At 37.2% G+C, this 21,707-nt stretch overlaps 1 protein-coding gene across 1 annotated transcript in view; it reads right to left on the reverse strand.

The window, feature by feature from the left end:
* Positions 1-21,707, reverse strand: part of LOC113197859 (complement C5-like) — a 45,073-nt gene that overhangs the window by 18,037 nt on the left and 5,329 nt on the right. The window contains exons 2-8 of the mRNA XM_077797974.1: positions 17,821-18,013; positions 12,434-12,596; positions 9,746-9,816; positions 6,785-6,876; positions 4,081-4,163; positions 1,769-1,859; positions 55-169 (exon numbers count right to left, since the gene is read on the reverse strand). Coding sequence (XP_077654100.1) covers positions 55-169; positions 1,769-1,859; positions 4,081-4,163; positions 6,785-6,876; positions 9,746-9,816; positions 12,434-12,596; positions 17,821-18,013 — 808 coding nt within the window. The remainder of the gene's footprint in view (positions 1-54; positions 170-1,768; positions 1,860-4,080; positions 4,164-6,784; positions 6,877-9,745; positions 9,817-12,433; positions 12,597-17,820; positions 18,014-21,707) is intronic.

A 21,707-nucleotide genomic window follows, 5' to 3' on the forward strand; every position in this document is an offset into this window, starting at 1 on the left:
CTCACAGCTCTCACGTCATCCTTAGGTATGAGCGAACACATCTTAGCATCTCACCTTGGTGTTTTGCATTGCTTTTGGCATCATTTCCTTTTGATCATCTTTTACGTCTTCTTTTATTCCAAAAGTGACATAAACTTCAGCCTCAGTAACTGTTTTATTGTAGAAATATCTATCAAACAATACCATAAAATAGTTTTGCCCAAACACTTACAAGATTCAGATAAAAAGTAGCAATTTGAAATCACATAAAGCACTTGATACACTTCCATCCACTGTTACATTTCATAAAGCCACAGTAAGAAATCTAGAGTAAGGATTTTTATTACTAAGAGAGAAATGATAGAGCTGATCTTGGGGAGATGAAGACATTCAGCTTCAGGCCCTTCTTCCAGCCCACGTTACTTCCTGGATGATCTTGACATCAGTGGGGAGCAACTCCTTGTTTCATGTGTGTTTCTTTAAAAGTAGCATGCCTGATATTCCTGTTAGTTAAAACTTCTTTAAAAAAAAAACCCAGCATATTCCTTTTTAATTTAGATCTAAGTAATACAGTGAATTTTCTGCATCTCAAATAATACTACAGCAAGAGCTAACTTTCCTCATTCATGGTTTGAAAACACTGCCTCCATTACAAGAGCTTAGTTTCTATAATTTTCTCTCAAGTGTGTCATTTACAGGGGTATAGACTAAATGACACTATTTCAGATAAGAGTATATGCTTACAAAAGAAGCAGTATGGGGTAGTGTTGGAGGGCACAGACTCCAGAACCAACAAGCTGTGCAACTTACTAGCTGTGTGATTGTGTGCAACTTATCTAGCATTTATCCACCTCAATTTTGTACTTGTGCTATGGAGAGTTGTTGGAAAATTAAATGTACTGATATACGGAGTTCTCAGAAAACCACTTTGCCCAGGTAGCTATATAAATTGGTTATTAACGACTACATTATATTGACATTTCTAAATGACCTTGGCTCTTGTGATAGCTTGCTACAACACTAACCCCAATTCTCTCCCTCTCCCTGGATCCACAACATTGGCAGCCCTTGCCTGCAGAAGGCGTGGGAGGAGCCTACTTCCTCTGGGCTGGCCTTGTAACTTGCTTTGGACAAAAGAATATGGTGGAAGTAAGAGTGTGCCAGTACCAAGCATAGGCCTCCAGAGAACTTTTCTGATTGCATTTCTGTCAGAGCACTGCTACTGCTGAAGGCTAGCCTACTGGGTAGGATACCTGTATGTTCCAAGCACTCTTAGCCCCCACCCCTGCCGCTATTGACAGACATGTGAATAAGACCTACCTGTACTTGCCACCCAACCCCCAAGATGACCTGTGTACTGAGTGGAGCACACTTGGTTATTAACAACTACATTATATTGTAGGGTGAGCCTAGCTGACATCAGCCTGGCCCAGGTCAGCAGAACTGCCCAGCTGACTTGTAAACAGTGGTGGTTTCAAGGCATTGGGTTTTTAAAGTTATGGAGCTTTTGCTGGCTGAGTAAGCCACTAAAAATGACAAGAAGTGAAGGATTCATATTTCAGCCCAGATATGCTAAGTCATCCTGGCTTCTAAATAAATACATAGAGTTTAAATATTTAGGACCTTTTCATTTTTTCTTTATTTCTTCTTCTTCCCCTGCCACCCACTGATGAATAACCAACAAAACTAAAATCAGAATCAGCTAAAATCAGAATAAGCAAATAAACTATGAGCACAATGTTTCCTAGTTTAGCTGGGTAATAAAAAAAAACCCACAAAACTTTCTTACCTTGCTTTTATAGTAATTTCAAAATTCTTAAAGTTCTTGTAACCAATGAAATTGCCTTCTGGTTCTATTGATACAGAAAAATTTGGTAAGACTGAAAATAGAAAGGAGGAGGAATATTACCAGGTGAATTAGGCCTTGAAAACACAGCAAAGGGCTCTCCTTGCTGGTACCTGGGCAGGCTGCACCATCAGCGCCACATCTGCCTTGGCATCACCACTGCCATCAGCAACAATGCCCCTGGGAAGCCTTGCCCCCCAGGCAGTCCAGCCTCCCCACCGGAAGCACCTGGCTTCTTCCATTTTGGTTATAATGTACATGACAGGCAACGGGTTACTCCCTCCACTAAATAAGGGCTGCTTCAAAACAGAGGAAAGGTTGTTCTCCATTTTTATATATCTCCCTTCACCCTTCTCCTAAGTCCTTAACAAAGTATGTGTTCAATGAGTATTTATTAAATTTGGAATATAAAAGGAAAATTCTGGTCTATTTAGCATCTCCCATTTTCATCTAGTAAAAAAAAAAATGCATCTAGTCTGCAAGTGCCAGCAAGCAACTCTGATGTTGGAAAAGGGAGAGAGAACTCCCAATTAGAGATAAGAATGAACATCAATGTCAAATTTAAAAATAGGACCAAAAGGAGGCAGGGGTCTAATTTTTTTCTTTTATCTCTTTAGTGTCTTCATTGCCCAAGAGAAAATGATTCAATCTGTTGAAATGGCACTGTCTTCTCTTTATGCTAACTCAGGCCACATCCAAGGGTCATGGATTCGGATTCTGATGACCTGCACTACAGTAAATAGAAAACTGGGTGATTGCATGGAATGGATATTGTGGACAGAGAGTGACCTAGAGAGGGGTGAGTCAGCTGCAGCCATGGCTCACAGGTCTTCTAGACATTGAAGGTAGAAGAAACAGAATGAAGCAATCTGTTGCTGTGGGCTGTGTTCCTGTTCTTCAGAGACCAAGGCAGGTGTGCTCTCTCCAGGGTGGGAGGGGCAGGGAACTATCTTAGCCTTCCAGCTGACACCTGCTCGCCATATAGCAGCACACACCTATCAACAGGGACACGGGGATGACTAAGACAGACAGGAACAAGCAGGAAAGATAGGACAGGTAACTAATTACACAGATACACACCCAAGCTACAATGATGGGCACTGATGTGATGTACAGGGATCCCATGCAGGGAAAGGAGTTCAAGGAAAGCTTCCTGTGGCTTTTCAACTTGGACATGAGCCATGAGCAGGAGCTGGCTGGGCAAGGAGGGAAGGGAAGAGTGTTGGAAGCAGAGGGAACATCATGTGTAAAGCCCCCAGTGCTGCAGGTGAGAGAAGTCAGGAGTGAACTCAAGTGAGGATGAGGAGGAGCTAGACAGGGCCAGTCTAAATAAGGATTTTGATTTTCATCATGAATAAGAAGTTTTGGGGTTCTTTCTTTCTTTTTTTTTTTTTTTTTTTTTGGCTAATACCAATCAAGGTCACTTGGAAGCAGAGACACCAGATGGGAGGCTTTAGCAGTTGTCCAGGAGAGAGCCTAGTGATGAACAGACCAGGGTGGCTACAGAAAGTAGCAGAAGCATGAGGAGAAAATGAGGTCAGTTTGAATACCATGCCTCTGGGAGCCTATAATCTTTCAGGTTGTGTTTCAGTATAAAATTTTGGCACTGTTTTCCTTGATGTTAAACTTTTTGTTAAGTATTGATCCTTCTATCATTGTGAATCTTCTGAGAGAATGAAAAATGACTTCAAGCTGAAGAAAGTTAAAGTTGATAGCAGAGCATATGGAATATTCTAGTAAACTAGTATAAGAATTGCAGACATTAAGCTATTCACATGTTAATTATTAGTTCATTAATATGATTGATTTCAAATGAGAGTACCTGAAATTTTCAAATTAATGTTAAGGATTTGTGAGCTGGAAGGAGCACAGCACTGGACTAGCTATAAGGAAACTCGATCATCTTTCTTCTGTCACTAAGTGATTGAGACTTGAGTGATTCATTTATTTGTCTTCCTCTCCTCATCTGTTTACTTCTCCTAAAATCATCATTCTCCAAAGGACTTAATAGTCAAGCTCTTTAGGGGACTAGGCTCTTCCAACTCTATGAAGAGGAACCCAAGCACAGAGAAGCTGGTGATTTGCTCAAGGTTAACAAAGGCAACACTGAACTCAGACATTCAACAAGTCCTCAGCCACACCAGCAGGCAGCCCTATCTTCATCGTTGAAGATTTTGCTTTAGGCACACTAATGAAAAGAATTACTGCAAAAGCTCTAACTTTCAGCAGCTAGACCTTTAATTGTTAGAAATTACCATATTTTTTAATTTGAAAGTATGTGGCTCCAGTTGTTGAGAAGTCCTCTTTATATTTAGCTTTAATTGTCCATACACCGAATCTGTGGAAACAAAATGTTTAATATTATAGCTGTGATAAAATATTTTTAATTCACTCAGGGAAACTGAATAAATTCCTATTTTAAAGAAGTTACAATGAAAAAATATATATACATATATATATATATACACATGTTTATATATATGTATATATATATATGTACATATATATATATCTTCTAAGTAAATGTTTTGTTTACGTGATATTTTTAAACAATAAACAGAAATAATTGAATATTTGGGGGATTATAGAAATTTTTAGTAATTAGTTCTTCGTATATTGGTTTATTTTTCCAAGGCTTTGTTTTTATTCTTTTTCTTTGAGGTATTGGAGATTGAACCCAGGGGCTCTCTACCACTGAGCTACATCCCCAGCCTTTTTTTTTTTCTTTTGAGATAGGGTCTATCTGTTAGCAGGGTGACCTCAAACTTGTGATCCTCCCACTTCAGCCTCTGGAGTCAATGGGATTATAGGTTTGCATTATGATACCCACCTATTTTAACTTAATTTAGATTCACTAAGCTTTGATTTGAAGAACTGATGATAACTTGAAATTTATTTAATCCTGGAGCTTAACTATGTTACCATAACACTAAAGTCCCAATAGAGCAGCAAATTCATAATAATAATAATAAATCTGGAAACATACACAATATGTAGGTCAAGCATATGTGGATAATAATATTCACACCTTTTGTAAATGAAATTCTGGTTGGAGACAAGTTATGGTTTCTTTAAGAAGGAAAATGACTTACTTACCAAACAACTTTTATTCAAAAATATTTACTGAGCACTAGATAATGCACTAGAGATGTAAAAATGAACAAAATAGCTGGGCATGATGGCATACACCTATAATCCCAGTGTCTCAGGAGGCTGAAGCAGGAGGATCACAAGTTCAAAGACAGTCTCAACAACTTAGCATGGCCCTAAGCAACTTAGCAAGACCCTGTCTCAAAATAAAAATAAAAAACAAAAAGTTCTGGAGATGTGGTTCAGTGATTAAGTACTCCCTCCCCCCAAAAAAAGAACAAAATAGAAGAAACCTGTTCTTCATGGAGCTAATAGGCCACATGAGTTCAAATTGTCACTTTTCTATTTACTAACAGGTTTAACTTGTGTAAGTTACTTAACCTTATTTTGAAATGACAAAAAGAACACCTACCTTAAGACTGATTGTCAATTAATGTTAATATTATGACTATGATTATTAGTATCATCATAACTCAATGAGTATTCACCAAGAGCCTATTATGTTGAAGTGCTGTGATACATCAGTGAGCTATATGGACAAGGCCCCTGCCCTCAAGGAATTTACAAAATAGTGTGGAAGAAAAGGCAAGCTGATTAATAGGTAAACAACTACCATATTGAAATAAGTGTCATGAAAAAAAAATACACAAATATGGAGATAAAGAAAGTGAGGGACTCCATAGATCGATAGCCTTTTTGCAAAGGCAGCATTTTCCCTGAGGCCTAAAGATGACAGGAAGCTTGCGCTGTGAAGGACAAGGTGAAGCACACTCTAAACAGGGGCAACAGGCTGGGGAAACTACTGGTCAGTCAGATTCCCATTGCCAGTACATTATCTCCCAGTGACACAAGATAGAGACACCATAATAGTAGTGAAGTAATAGGCTTGATTCCGTACTCTATGGCATGTAGCATTTTCAAGAAAGGACACAATTTGTAAATCATTCAAATTATCAGAGTCACTCAATTTCAGTCCAAATTTTTAGGAAATGACTTGATAATATAATATAACTCCCCTCTAGAGGACAGAGGAGAAATGACCATAAAAATATTGTGTCTCAAAGTTACAATGTCGCCATCTCTAAGTGCCCTTGTCTTATGAGTCCTCCTCTATTTTAAGTTCCTTCAAAGCAGGGATTGTGGATTCTTGGTTTCCATTGAGCACCTCTCCCTCCCATGGTGATTTACACATGCCAGGAATGTGTTCATTAATGGTGTGTTACATCAGATCCTGTGCAGAACGATTTTAAGTCCTTTCACGTGAAGACCAATGAGGAAATGGCTCTAACTGTCCCCATGTTGGACTCTGCCTTCTGGTGGTCTATGCAGACAGAAACTACAGAGGACCTGATTATCTAACACCCAGGCAAAGAATGGCACCACGCCAGTCTCTTGGACCCATAGCCTACAGAATTCCTTCAGAGGTGGGAGGTGATGCTTTTGATGAAAAGAAGCCCAAGGACTATTTTTGTCTCTTTCCAATTGTTATTTCTATATGTTAAGAGAATGAATGAGACATATTGGGATTTTTTTTTCCTCTTTTGAGACATGGTCTCACTATGTAACCCATCCTGGCCCCCATCTCCTGGGCTTAACCAATCCTCCTACTTCTGCCTCCTGCAAGGTCTATCAACTTGCCTGGCCAGGCTCTAGTACTAAGAATGCCCCCCACCCCCTCACCCCCAACCCACCCACCCCCCCGGCCCCAAGGAACTGATCCAACTTTTCCAAAGACTGAAGACTTTGCATATCCACATTTGTGACATCTTTTGTTAACACTAGGTGGCTTCATTTGACTGTCTGCTTCAAGGCCAAAAGTTCCTGATTTGCTTTGTAGAGGGAACTTTATCAAGTAATATTTTTACATACATAGGATTAGATGGAATCTTGAAGTCAGGAAAAGAGATAATCCCAGTATAATCATTTTCTTCTACTATGTCAACTTCTGATCCTTCAGGATCCTTAAAATAAAAACAAACACACCCTTGTCTTAGTTTATTTTCTGTGGCTGGATGGAATATCTGAGAGACTGGGCAACTGGTGAAGAACAGAGATTTATTTAGGCTCACTGTTCTGGAGCCTTGGAAGTCCAAGAGGATGGTGCTGGCATCTGAGGGGACCCTGGTCTTGTTTCTCTTATGGTGGAAAAGGGGAAGGGCAAACAAGCCCATGGGAAAGAGTTTGCTCTGATGACAAAGCCTCTCCCAGAGAACTCACCTGCTCCCCTGAGAATGGCCTAATTCATTCATCAGGGTGGAGCCTTCTGACTCCTCCCCTGGCCCCACCTCCCAACACTGCCTCACCTGAGCTTGGGGCACATACTCAATCCACAGCAGCCCTGAAGGCTCAGAAACCACATTTTAACAAATTTCAACAAATTATATGATCTTTGACCTGCAAAAACACTTATCAACCAACACTCCTCTTTTCAAATTAAATATGAAAGACAAAATTCTGTTTAATGTTATTGAAGGCAAATATTGTTTGTTTAAAGCCACTTCCTTCCTGTTTTTGGAAGCTCCCCTGTCTGTCCTCATCATTTGGAGGAGGCTCTACTCTCTATTTTACAATTTAATAAAGAAGTGTAACAAAATGTAAACAACAGCAAAGTATCCCTGAGGCTTCTAATAAACCAAATGTGAGCCTAACAGGCTTTAGAAATATCAGAATTTATTTTTTATATGTGTTCACTTGAAATTCTCCAACACAAATATTCTGCAAACTGAATTTTATTAGCTAGACAATTTTTAAATGTGCAGTGTGGGCACTGTTTAAATTTACCTTTGTTTATTTAGTTTTTTGTTTTGTTTTTATGGTGCTGGGGATCGAACCCAGTGCCCCTCACACATGACTACACCAACTTGAAAGTTCTCATAAAATGTCCCTGCATGCTTCATTTTGCATTTGGTTTAGCATATTATTAGGATGAGGTTTTGTGGGTCTTGGAACTACACTTGGAGGTCAGGTTGAACCTTAACTGAAAATCTAAGCACTATTTATCCAGACTGAAATTCATGGTTGGAATTTTAAGCTTTTTTTTCCCTCTTGAATGACAAACTAACAATTACAAAAGCCTATTTTGAGGAAGAAATTACACTTGTAGCTAAGTAGCTTCCCTGCTGTTCTTCATCTAATCATCAGTTTACAGGATCCATCTAATATGATCTTTCTGAGTACTCTTTTCAGGAAATTTACTGCGTTCTGACTCCCTGCAGCTGTTGGATCAGCTCCTCTTCCTCCCCCTCCCTGGGGAAGCTCTTACTTGGGATCACTGGCATCCATTTTCTGTGTGATGCCAGGATTCGGCTTCACTCACGATCAACGATGAGACCTGGGCTAGAGAGCCTGCGTCCACAGCCCTGGTATTCTCCAATAGAGCTGAGGTTGCTTCTGCTTAGTTCTCTTCCAGACAGTCTATCAGTCTGGAATTTATTTACTCTTCTCACTTTTTAGTCTTCCTGCTCCCATAGATGAACTCATGCTGTTTCTTAAATGGAATGGTATTTATTATTGTAAAAGAACCTATGTCTGTGTTATGGTTTAGATATTAGATGTCCTCCAAAAACTCATGTGTAAGAAATGACATGATTTGGTTATAAGAGTATTAATCTAATGTGCATTAATCCACTTGACAGGATTAATCGGGTGGTTAGCTATAGGCAAGCAGGGTATGGCTGGAGGAGGTGGGTTACTGGGGGTATGCACTTAGGGTTTATATTTTGTCCATGATGTGGGGGCACCTGCACCCAGCCCCTCTCGTTCTTGGTGGCCATGCCTTGACCTGCTTTCCTCTACCAAACTCCTGCGACATATCCTGCCTGATCTTGGGCCCAGAGCAATGAAGCTGGTCGTCTACAGTCTGAGACCTCTGAAACCATTAGCCCCAAAATAAACTAAAATTGTTTTTGTCCGTTCTTTTAGTTGTAGCAGCAAAAAAAAAGGTGACTAACACAGTTATATCCTTTCAATAAGGCCCAGTTCAAGGGATTCTTTATTTATTCCAGAAAAGCATTACATATGCCCTCACTCTCACCCTATACTGCTTTCCTTTGAGCTTCTGTCACCTACATTATTTTTCCTACTGCATAATTGGTTCAGTTTATATTCTACTATAGTTTTTCTCTCTAGTATCTACTCTTTTGTGCTTGAATTCTGACAAGGATTTGTTATTTTTCAGAAGAGGTGACCCAGCCTATTATAAAAGATCATTACCCCTATACCTACTATTAATAAGTGAGTAGTTATGAGTAATTGAAGTATTTTATTTCCCCATAAAAAATATCCTAGGTATGTGTGGAAACTGGGTAAAATTGTCAGTTTATTACAATCTTACTAACTGGGTAAGACCATGGAAGTTTATTATACATCTTTTATTATGTATGTCATGTCTGAAAAATGGCTGATAATTGTTCATGTCATAGTTCAGCAAAAATTTCCACACATGTTAGCATACTAGTTATTAAACTCTAAGTTCCTTCAAAGTAAGAACTATGGATTATAATTCTTCATCTTAAGTCATGCAAATCAAAAATCAATGCATAAGACAGATATTCAACTAATTCTTAGTGATTGATGGGTATTCTTAAAAATGAAATAATAAAGGATGTATTTAAACAGTTTAAATAAAATAAAATTCTTCAACTTGCTGAGATTTAATTTTTATTAGTTTTTTATGTATTTATATTATAGACATATACATCTATAATGCTATTTTGATAGTAGATGCTTAATAACCATTTATGGGATATTGAATGATTGAGTGTAGAGTAAGGACAGGATTATAGAATAGGACTTTTGAGTTAATATTATTTAAATAAATCATATACTTACGATGAAAGTTAAAACAGTTTTTCTTTTGGCGGGCTTCCAATCATCATTCAGAGAATAAACTCTAACCTTTACTATAAAAAAAATTAATATAATCAAAAACTGTGCTAAGCATAAGAATATTTTGATGTTTAAAAACAATCATCCTTAAAAGAAAAATTCTCATTTTAAAAACTTAATAAACAATCAATACCTGATAATCTATATTTAAAGCCAGGCACAGTGGCACACGCTTGTAATCCCAGTGGCTCAGGAGGCTAAGACAGGAGAATTGCAAGTTCCAGGCCAGCCTCAGAAATGGCAAGGTGCTAAGCAACTCAGTGAGTCCCTGTCTCTAAATGAAATACAAAATAGGGCTGGGGATATGGCTCAGTAGTTGAGTGCCCCTGAGTTTAATCCCTGGTACCAAAAAAAAAAAAAAAAAAAAAAATACTTAAAAGAAAGAAAATGTCACTTTGTAGATGTTGATATTTCTAAAAATTCTTTATGTTAAAGGGAATCCTCTAAAATTTCTTTAAAGAGTTACTCCAATAATTTCTTTTTTAAAAAAATTTTGGTTCCAAATATTGATTGAATTCAGGAGTATTCAACTACTGAGCCACATCAGAAGCCCTTTTTATTTTTTATTTTGAGACAGGGTCTCAGTAAGTTGCTTAGGGCCCCACTAACTTGCTGAGGCTAGCCTTGAACTTTTGATCCTCCTTCCTCAGCCTCCAGATGTGCTGGGATTACAGGCATCCACCACTGCTCCCAGCTCTCCCAGTGAATTTAAAGTACAATTTATTTTATTAAACAAGTCATGATAAATATAACTATAGTATAAAATTAGTTATATTAGGCCATTATTTGTTACAGATATCAGAAGTAGCAAAATAGTGACATCTACCATATGGTTATATAAAAGAATAAAATATTGTTTTATATTAGGGTTAAAGATTTCAATGAAAAGTTGGGAGTTTGAATCAGACCTTTGAATCCAACAAGGCCCAAAATAGCTTTATTGCAAAAGGCAGCTTTAAATTATATGTTTTTGTTACATTTATTAAGTCAGGTCTTTCCAATATTTTCTCATTCTTAGAAGTGTAATGCCAGGGGACTGGGGTTGTGGCTCAGTGGTAGAATGCTTGCCTAGCTCATGTGAGGCCCTGGGTTCGATCCTCAGAACCACATAAAAATAAATGAATAAACATTTGTGTCCAACTAAACTAATAAATAAATAAATATTTTTAAAAAGAAGTGTAATGCCAGGGGCTTATATTGTTAATTTTCTTTCTGTCAATTAATACATTCCTACTTTTAAAACATATCCTCTGTTCATCTTCCACCTCTTTGCTGTTTGATAAACACTGACCAAGTGCCTTCTAAGGACATGTTGTAATTTCTCTAAGGTTTTGCTGATGCCTAAATCATTTCATGGCCAAAGTTCTATCCACATAATAAAACTGGATTGGTACTATAAGCCCAATATGATTTACAGGATCAGTAAATAACAAGGCCATTGTTAAGGAAAGCACTGATAGCCATGAAAGGTCCCAGACATTGGGTATTAGACTAGGTACTTACTGGATAGTGACGCTGACCCTAGGTGGTAGGCAGGGAAAACAGGACCCAGTCAAGGAGCGTCATTAATACAGGAAGAAGAAAGGGCGAGGTTGTGCTTGTTTCTAGGTATGATCAAGCTTAAAAGACCTGACCTGTGTGGGGTAGAGACTGTTAACTTGTCACCAAGCCATCCTCAAGGGGCAGGAGATGGCACTGTTCCAGCAAGGACATTCTGTCTAACATGATGGCAATATCCCCACTCTCTCTGGACCTTTCCATTGAGAGGATTTTAACAGGTGCCCCTGCTAAAGAAGTAGTGGTACTGCCATGTCCCATCTCAGTGTTGATGCCAACTCCACCAACATTTAGCAAGTCCCCATTGTGTGCCAAATTTTTCAACAAAACCTGCTGGTTCTGCCTTCTTTCCCCAAAACTATCACTAATGTCAGAGGCTCCCCCGTTTACAGACACATTCTCATAATCCTGTCTCTGGCGTGGTCAAGAGGCAAAGATGGTGAGGAGGAGAGATGGGGAGGTGAAGGCTTTGCACACATGACCATGTAGGCAGAATCATGCTTTTCTGGGTTTAACTTTTGATCCACTGAGAATATTTCCAGGCACTCCTCACTAGGGTTAGACTGGCTATTCTGCTTTTCCCCTCTAACAAAAGAACAGTGTGTTTAGCAGACATTTTCTCAGGTAGAAACTCTTTGAAAATTAATATCCACACATTTCTGTGAGCTGGTGTATTCTCTGCTGAAACATCTAATCCCCTGGGCTTGGATTTGTTTCCCCAGTTTGGGGATCTGCTCCAGAGTCAATTTTTCATGTATGTGGTTCTATAATAAGTTATTTTCCCATTGCCAAAATTGTATTTGCAATTAAGTCTTACATTTGTTTAACAGGTAAGCTCAACATTTTACAAAGTTTAATAAGTGAAATAACTGTGACAGACCAGATAATTAAATTGTTTATTCCACAATTTATTTAGCAACTTCTCCCTAAATTAAAATGCTATTTGCAAATGTAAAAGTCTTTAGGACTGAGTCTCTTGAGCAGGGTTGAAAACCTATCTCCAATTTCAGGTGTTAAAAAGTTCTACAACACAGTGTCAAATTTCCCCAGAGAAGGAAGAATCTTGCACTCTACCTGACTGGTGTGGAGTGTAAACAGGTTTGTCTGTATGAACGAAGAGATATCCATTGTCATAGCTTATTGGCATTTTTTTTGATCTTGAAAAATGCTTTGATACGACTTCCAAATATACATATGAAACAGAGCCTTTTTCTCCAGACAGTTGTTTGGGTTGTATCTGTAAAAGAAAATATTGCTAGAAAAGAGAAAAGTAATTCTAGGGTTCTAGGACAAGTTGACTTTCTCAACACCACTGCAATCTCATTAAAAGAAAAAATGAATGTGTGGATCTCACCATTAGTGAAGTAGACTGGGATTCAGAAGAGTCAATTAAATTTACCCCAAGCCCTTTCAGTGTCAATTATTATCAACCTTATCTTTAAGAACGGGACAGTTGGGGCTGGGGATGAGGCTCAAGGGGTAACACGCTTGCCTGGCATGCGCGGGGCGCTGGGTTCGATCCTCAGCACCACATAAAAATAAAATAAAGATGTTGTGTCCACCGAAAACTGAAAAAATAAATATTAAAAAATTCTCTCTCTCTCTCTCTCTCTCTCTCTCTCTCTCAAAAACAAAAAACCACACAAACAAACAAAACGGACAGTCTTCTTGGTTCCATGTTTGCTAAATTTACACACTCTTAATGCAGCCACTGCTACTGAACTGATGAGAAACCTCTGCCTGGTCAGCTCCCTGATGAGCCCTGCTCTCCACGGCCTCTGGCAGCCTGGTTTAGGCTCTGCACACTCTGTGCCCATCACACACTGCTGCTCCTGGGCCACGGTGCATACTTCCCAATCTGAGCATATAATTATACTCATCCCCTTTACTTTCAATGATATGTGATTTTACACAAAAAAATATGTAATAAAAGGAAGCACAGTGTTTCTCAGAAAATTAGGATTTAAAACATGTTGAAAATAAATACTAAAACCAAAGCTATAGAATTACATATTTGAGATTATTGTAGAAATTTTGAAAACATTATAAAAATCTGTAGTATTCTATGCTCGGATTACTATGCAAAGCATCTTGATTTCCTTCTCCACTCTTAAGAAACACTACAGAACATGCATGATTCTGTAGTGTAACCTGTAATAAATAAGATCTGAACGTGGGTCAATGGCCTTGTCCTTAGAAGATAGTGGCACAACATCCAACAATTGGCAAAAAAAGATACATTGGAATGTTAAGATAAAATTAAATGCTTCATAAACATTGATTGGTTTAAATTTAAAGGTAGCTAGTAGCAACCTTACAACTTATCAGATAAGAAGTGCTTACTGAAAATAACACTTGTGGGGAATGAATTTTAATTCTTAATAAACCTGAAAGTATTAGTATTTGCCATCAGAAGTTTCATGAAGTATCCCTATGCTGGCTAGAATTTATTAAGATTGATTTTCCTTAAACATGAGTAATATATGCACCACCTTTTTTAAAAAAATTATTTGTTTTAATTAGTTATACATGACAATAAAATGCATTTATGCACTTTGATATATCATCTCATAGATGGGATATAATTTCTCATTTCTCTGAGTGTACATGTTGCAGAATCATTATTGGTCATGTAGTAGCACATATACATACAGTAATAATTTCTGTTTCATTCTGCTATATTTCCTATCTCCATATCCCCTCCCCTTCCCTTCTATCACTTTCCTCTACCTAATCTAAGGTAACACTATTCTTCCCTAGTGTGTTCTGCCTTATTGTGAATTAGCATCTGCATATTAGAGAAAACATTCAGCCTTTGGTTTTGTTGGATTGGCTTATTTTGCTTAGCATGATATTCTCCAACTCCAACCATTTACTAGCAAATGCCATAATTTTACTCTTCTTTAAAGCTGAGTAATATTCCATCGAGTATATATACCACATTTTCTTTATCCATTCATCTATTGAGGGACACCTAGGTTGGTTCCATAGTCTAGCTATTGTGAATTGAGCTGCTATAAACATTGATGTGGCTGTGTCCCTGTAGTATGCTGATTTTAAGTCCTTTGGGTATAAACCAAGGAGTGGGATAGATGGGTCAACTGGTAGTTCTATTCCCAATTTTTTGAGGAATCTCCATATTGCTTTCCATAGTGGTTGCTCCAATTTGCAGTCCCACCAGCAATGTATCAGTGTACTTTTTCCACCACATCCTCACCAACATTTATTGTTGCCTGTATTCTTGATGATTGGCATTTTGACAGGAGTGAGATGAAATCTTATAGTAGCTTTGATTTACATTTCTCTAATTGCTAGAGATGTTGAACACTTTTTCATATATTTGTTGATCAATTGTATTTCTTTTTCTGTGAAGTATCTGTTCAGTTTCTTAGCCAATTTATTGATTGGGTTATTTGGTTTTTATGGGGAGCGGGGTGTTAAGTTTTTTGTGTTCTTTATCTATCCTAGAGAATAATGCTTTATTGGAGGTGCATGTGGTAAAGATTTTCTCCCAGTCTGTAGGCTCTCTCCTCACTTTATTAATTGTTTCCTTTGTTGAGAAGCAGCTTTTTAATCCTTCCCATTTATTGATTCTTGATTTTACTTCTTACGCTTTAGGAGTCTTGTTAAGGCCAATGTGGTGAAGATTTGGGCCTATTTTTTCTTCTATTAGGCACAGGGTCTGTTCTAGTGCCTAAGTCTTTGATACACTTTGAGTTGATTTTTGTGCAGGGTGAGAGACAGAGGTTTAATTTCATTTTGCTACATATGGATTTCCAGTTTTGCCAGCACCATTTGTTGAATAGGCTAACTTTTCTCCATTGAATGTTTTTGATACCTTTGTCTAATATGAAATAACTACATTTATGTCAGGCAGGGTTTGTCTCTGTGTCCTCTATTTTGTACCAATGGTCTACAAGTCTATTTTGGTGCCAATATCATGCTGTTTTTATTACTACAGTCTTGTAGTATAGTTTAAGGTCTGGTATTGTGATGCCTCCTCCTTCACTTTTCTTGCTAAGGATTGCTTTAAATATTCTGGGTCTCTTATTTTTCCAAATAAATTTTATAATTGCTTTGTCTATTTATATGAAGAATGTCATTGGAATTTTAATAGGAATTGCATTAAATCTGTATAATGTTTTTGGTAGTATGTCCATTTTGACAATATTAATTCTGCCTACCCAGGTACATGGGAGATATTTCCAGCTTCTGAGGTTTTCTTCAATTTCTTTTTTTCTTTTAGTGCTTTGTAGTTTTCATTGTAGAGGTCTTTCACCTCTTTTGTTAGATTGATTGCCAGATATTTTATTTAATTTCTAGAAACATATGACCTACTCAAACTGAATGAGGATGTCATACATGATTTAAATACATCAAGTTCAAGTAATGAAATAGAAAAAGCCATCAAAAGCCTACCAGCCAAGAAAAGTCCAGCACCAGATGGATTGTTTTACAGAATTAAAAGACTTTCAAAGAAGAATTAACACCAATACTCTTAAAAGTATTCCATGAAATAGAAAAGGAGGGAACCCTTCTAAACTCATTCTATGAGGCTAATATTACCCTGATATCAAAACCAGACAAAGACACATCAAGGAAAGAAAACTTCAGACCAATATCCCTAATGAACATAGATGCAAAAATTCTCAGTAAAATTCTGGCAAATTGCATACAAAAACATATCAAAAGGATAGTGCACGATGATCAAGTAGGGTTCATCCCAAAGATGCAGGGTTGGTTCAACATACGGAAAATAATAAATGTAATTCATCATATTAATAGACTTAAAAACAAGAATCATTTGATCATCTCAATAGATGCAGAAAAAGCATTTGACAAAATACAGCACACCTTCATGTTCAAAACATTAGAAAACCTAGAGATAGTAGGAACATACCTCAACATTTTAAAAGCTGTATATGCTAAACCCAAGGCCAGCATCATTCTAAATGGAGAAAATTTGAAAGCATTCCTGCTAAAAACTGGAACAAGACAAGGATGTCCTCTTTTACCACTTCTATTCAACATCATCCTTGAAACTTTAGCCAGGGCAATTAGACAAAAGAAAGAAATTAAAGGGATACAAATAGGTAAAGAAGAACTCAAACTATCACTATTTGCCAATGACATGATTCTATATCTAGAAGACCCAAAAAATTCCACCAGAAAACTTCTAGAACTAATAAGTGAATTCAGCAAAGTAGCAGGATATAAAATCAACACCCATAAATCAAACGCATTCCTATACATCAGTGGTGAATCCACTGAAAGAGAAATTAGGATAACTACTCCATTCACAATAGCCTCAAAATAAATAAATAAATAAATAAATAAATAAATAAATAAATAAATAAAATACGTACCACCTTTTTAACTGGGGAATGAACCCAAGGGGATTTTACACTGAGCAACATACACAATCTTTTTTTAATTTTGAGACAGGGCCTTGATAAATAGCTGAAATTATCTTTGAACTTGTGATCCTCCTGCCTTAGTCTCCTAAATTGCTGGGGTTAATTGGGGTGCACCACTGCGCCTAGCTCTATACATTTTTTAAAGGATAAAATATATAAAAGATTCTCAGCATTGACACTTGATTATTTATAACATATTTTAAAAAGACATAAATAAATATAAACCTAATATAAGGTAGAATCTTATGCTTATGACTTTTACAGAATTAAAAAGTAAAAACAGGGCTTGGTGTGTGGCTCAGCAGTAGAGCATTTGCTTAGCATGTTCAAGGCCCTAGGTTCTATCTTCAGCACCACATAAACATAAATAAATAAAATAAAGGTATTGTATCCAACTAACACTAAAAAATAAATATTTTTAAAAATCAAGACAGATTTACAAAATGAGTTCAAAAATTAGAAAAGTAACATAATTTTAATTTGAAGCTCTTTATAAAATCTAAATTTTTAATTTCTTTTTAAACAACTCATTGTAGAGAAACAATGATGCAAATGAGTCCCAGAGGTCCTTTCAACTTTGATGTTTAATTTTTCTGATTATTTTTAAATATCAGAATTTTAAATAAGAAATGAATCATAAGCATCCTCAAGTCTGTACTGCAGTATCTTAATAGAAGAAGTTATTTGGTCAAGGTTGATATTTCTATTTACTGTGGAATGCTGATGAGAGCTATTTACTTTAGTAGTCAATAGTCTTATTACTTTTGGAAGCTATGGTTTTAGAATATTTTCGTTTAAACAAATGCACACAATTTTACTTCCCAATTAGAATCTGAACATTCACTTGAATTGAAGACACAATTTTTCAGTTTAGAATTTTCTATTTCACTCAGATTAGCATTAGCAACTGATAATCATCTAATAATTACACAGTGATAGCGTGGTGCAAATGGTCAAATCTTATGTTTATCAATATTCGAATTTTGTACATATTTTATCAGAAATATTCTGCATATAAAAATAAAATGAAGGATAAATACATACCGTTAAGATTGCAGAGTTTTGGAATTTATTTTCTGGGGATAAAATAACATAGTTTGAAGAGTAACTAATTTTTTTATCAGGATAACTTTTAATAGAGACTGTTGCATCAAATGCTTCAGTGTATCCATAAGCTTGAATTACAATATTTTCAGATGCTCCAACATGAAATATGTTCGGTGCTGAAATGACATAGCTGTTGAAATAGGAAAAAGTTCAGTATCTTTATAAGACATGTGTTCTTATACTGATTTTTTTCTCTCACTTGTGAGATTCAACTTGAAATAGACATATTTCAACTTAAATAATATTTAAAAATAAAAATGTATTTTGTGATCTATGATAATTTCAAAGAAAAAAGAGGTTGGAATTAAGACCTGGGAAATAGAGCTGGGGATTTTGTTTATGTTTGGAAAGGTAATAATAGCAGCCAGGGAGAACTCCATGGTATTCGCGGCAACATAGAAGTGGGCACTTGTTTTTCTCCCTCCCTCCCTCCCTCCCTCCTTTCCTGTCTTCCTTCTTTCTTCCTTCTTTTCCATTCTCTCTATCTCCCTTTCTCCCTCCTTTTCTCCCTTTCTCTTTCCTTTTACTTCCTTTCTTCCTTCCTTCCCTATTTTTTCTTTCTCTTCCTCCCTCTCTTCCTCCCTCCCTCTCTTTCTTTCTCCCATTGGGGGGGAAAAAAAAATATATATATATATATGCTAAAAATTGAATTTCAACCCTGCCATCTGCTGGCTGAATGACTGAGGTAAAGTCACTAATCCTCCCTGAGCTCAAAATAATACATCTGTTAAAATTTCAGCGTGTATTTTCTTTAAACCAGACTGTGGTCAGGGTTAAATAAGATCATGTATATGACAGCACCCAGCATGCTTAGTACTCAACATTAAGAATAAGATCCACCATTTTCACTCAGTTAGTTCAAAAGAACTGATCTTAGAAATATGACTTTCTAGTGAGGGGATAAAGGCACAGAACATGAGTGAGCTGGAGGAAGGTATCTGGCAGTAATGATGAAGCTCTGTGAGGTAACAGAATAACAACAATCATACAACAATAATCATAAAGGCAGTAACTTGGGTAGTGATGTGTCAGAGCATGTTTTCATCTTTACAAGTTGGCGATGTAGGTGCTATTATTATTCCTGTTTTAGTGATCAGAGGTTAATTTGATCAATATCTCAAGACTTATAAGTAAATGAGGTGAAAATTTATATTAGGGTCCCAGTTGTATATAATGTATATAATTGAGGTTAAAATTACAAGCACTGTTCCAACCACTGGCTGTTGCCTCCATTTTATTTTTATGCCTTTATATAAGAATGGAAATGAACCTATACAAGCTTTGAAACACAAATTTAAGATGTGTGAATTTTTCATTGTCTTATTAGATGCACTTATAATAAATAGAATATTTTTATGTATCAGTGAAGTATCTAATTTGAATAGTGAGAGCTGCGTACGAAGCATTTATCAACCCCAAAGGCCTTAGTGATTGACTAAGTGAATTGTTCCGACAGGCTTGGGGGGCACCCACCACCACACTGGACAGAATTACTGCACTGCACTTTCTTTTTCTTTCTTTCCTCCTTTCTCTGCTTCCTGACTGCCATGTGGTAAGTAGCCTTCTTCTCCACCCTCCCACTGTCATGATGTTCTGCTTTGCCTCAGACCCAAAACAATGCAACCAGCTAACAATAGTCTGAAACCTCTGAAATCATGAGCCAAAATAAGTTTTTCCTCCTTTGTTTTTCTCAGGCATTTTCCTCAAAACAACGAAAAGCTTGTAACAAAGATACCTTTACCAAATCTTTACTATGTGCTAGGCACCATCCTAAGCACCTATATATTCATACACATATATTTTAGTCAGCTTTTTATGTCTCTGTGACCAAAAGATCTGACAAGAACAATGTAGAGGAGGAACAGTTCATTTTGGCTGGTGATTCGAGAGATTTCAGTTCATAGTCAATTGACTCCAGAGCTCTGAGCCTGAGATGAGGCAGAACATGGCATTGGAAGGGCATGGCAGATGACAGCAGCTCAGGACATGGCAACCAGGAAGCAGAAAGAGAGAGCATTGTGCTCAACAGAGACAAAATATAAACCTCAAAGTTGTGTCCCCAGTGACTTACTTCCTCCAGCCACACTTTACGTGCCTGCAGCAACCACCCAGTTAACCCATATCAGTGGATAAATCTAAGTTACTGCTCTTATAATTTAATAATTTCACTTCTGAACATTCTTGCATTGTCTCATACATGAGCTTTTGGGGAACACATCGTTTCTAAACCATAGCATCCCACCTTTGACCTCCAGATGTTTATGTCATCTCACAATATAAAATACATTCATTTTTTTTAGAGTCCCATAGTCTTCATAGCACTGTTGAAAGTCCATATCCAAATCTTATCTGAGACTCAAGGCAAACCCTTGGATACTTTCCCTTGTGAAGATCAATGGCAAGTTATATATGTCATATAAACATTTTCATTTTGCAAGGAGGAAATAAGAACGTAAAAAGAAAGGATGAGACCAAAGCAAGATTATAATTTAGCTCAGCAATCAAATCCTGTAGCTCCATGTCTAGTATATGGGGCACATGGCATTGTAACGGTTTTTCTAAAGGGCTTATGTAGTTTTGCTCTATGGCCTTGTTGACTGTAGTCCATATGGTCCTCTCTTGGCTTGCCTCTGCTCAATTCCAGCAGCTTTCCTTGCCAGACATTTCATAGTACTGTTATCCCTCCATCTTGAGGGTTTCCATTGCAGCTTCAGCTTCTTTCTCACATCTTTATGCATCACATCCTCAGGGGATGCTCACAGGGACTGTGTGGTTTCCCATCATCTTCAGCAGTAGCCAAGCCTCCTGGAACCATACCTGCAGCAGCCTCTGAGCGCCTGGGTGGCTGATCATTGTTTAAAAAACAAAAACAAACAAAAAACAAAAACAAACAAAAAAACCTTCCTAGGCTCCCCTGTGTAAGCAGGGTACTCCTTTGTCTCATCTCAAATAAATTTTTACTTCTGTACCCTTAACCCTAAGGGGCATAGTCTTGTCAATTTCTAAGATGTCCTTAAGCCATCTTTCTTATTGTTTTGAGTACAGTGGTTAGCATCTTTTTAGTGGTTTTAATCTCTTTGACAACTAAAACGTTCATAGTCCCAGTTTTATTTGCACTTGTTTAACCAAATTGGAAATTTTTCATATCTTTCTTCTCTGGATTCTTTCCTGATTATCACAGTAAACTTGGCTAAAATTCATCAGCAATATTTATGCCACTCCATGAATGTTGTACTGCCTTGAAATTTCCTCTGCCAGATAAATTAGTCCAGCACTTTTCAATTTAGTCTCACCGTAGGTGTTAGGACATGTACCAAATATAAGCAACTTTTTTTTTGTCTTAATGTAACATTAATGGCCTCCAGTCCAATTTTTCAATAGAGTCCTCTTTCTCCTCTGAAACCTCATGAGCCCAGTCAGTATTTACTGTCTGCATTTCTGTCAGCATTCTGAGCCCCCACTAGATTCACCCATTCAGCTCTACTTACAACATTTTTTAAGTTTTTCAGCTTTTATCTCTAGACTTTTCAAAATCCTCCCTCCCCTTTAATCCAGCTCTGAAGGCTTTTGAAGTACATGGTCAGTGTAGTCAAAGCATTAACCCTACTCCTGGCATCAACTTTTGTTTTGGTCATCTTTTACACCACTGTGACCAAAAGACCTTACCAGAACAATGTAGAGGACAAAAAGCTTATTTTGGTTCATAGTTTTAGAGGCTCAGTCCATGGTCTTCATAGCCTTGGGCCTGAGGTGAGGCAGAACATCATGATAAAAGCACAAGGCAGGGCTGGGGATGTGGCTCAAGTGGTAGCGGGCGTGCAGCC

Source organism: Urocitellus parryii, chromosome 4, assembly GCF_045843805.1.
Source record: "Urocitellus parryii isolate mUroPar1 chromosome 4, mUroPar1.hap1, whole genome shotgun sequence".
Lineage (NCBI taxonomy): Eukaryota > Metazoa > Chordata > Mammalia > Rodentia > Sciuridae > Urocitellus > Urocitellus parryii.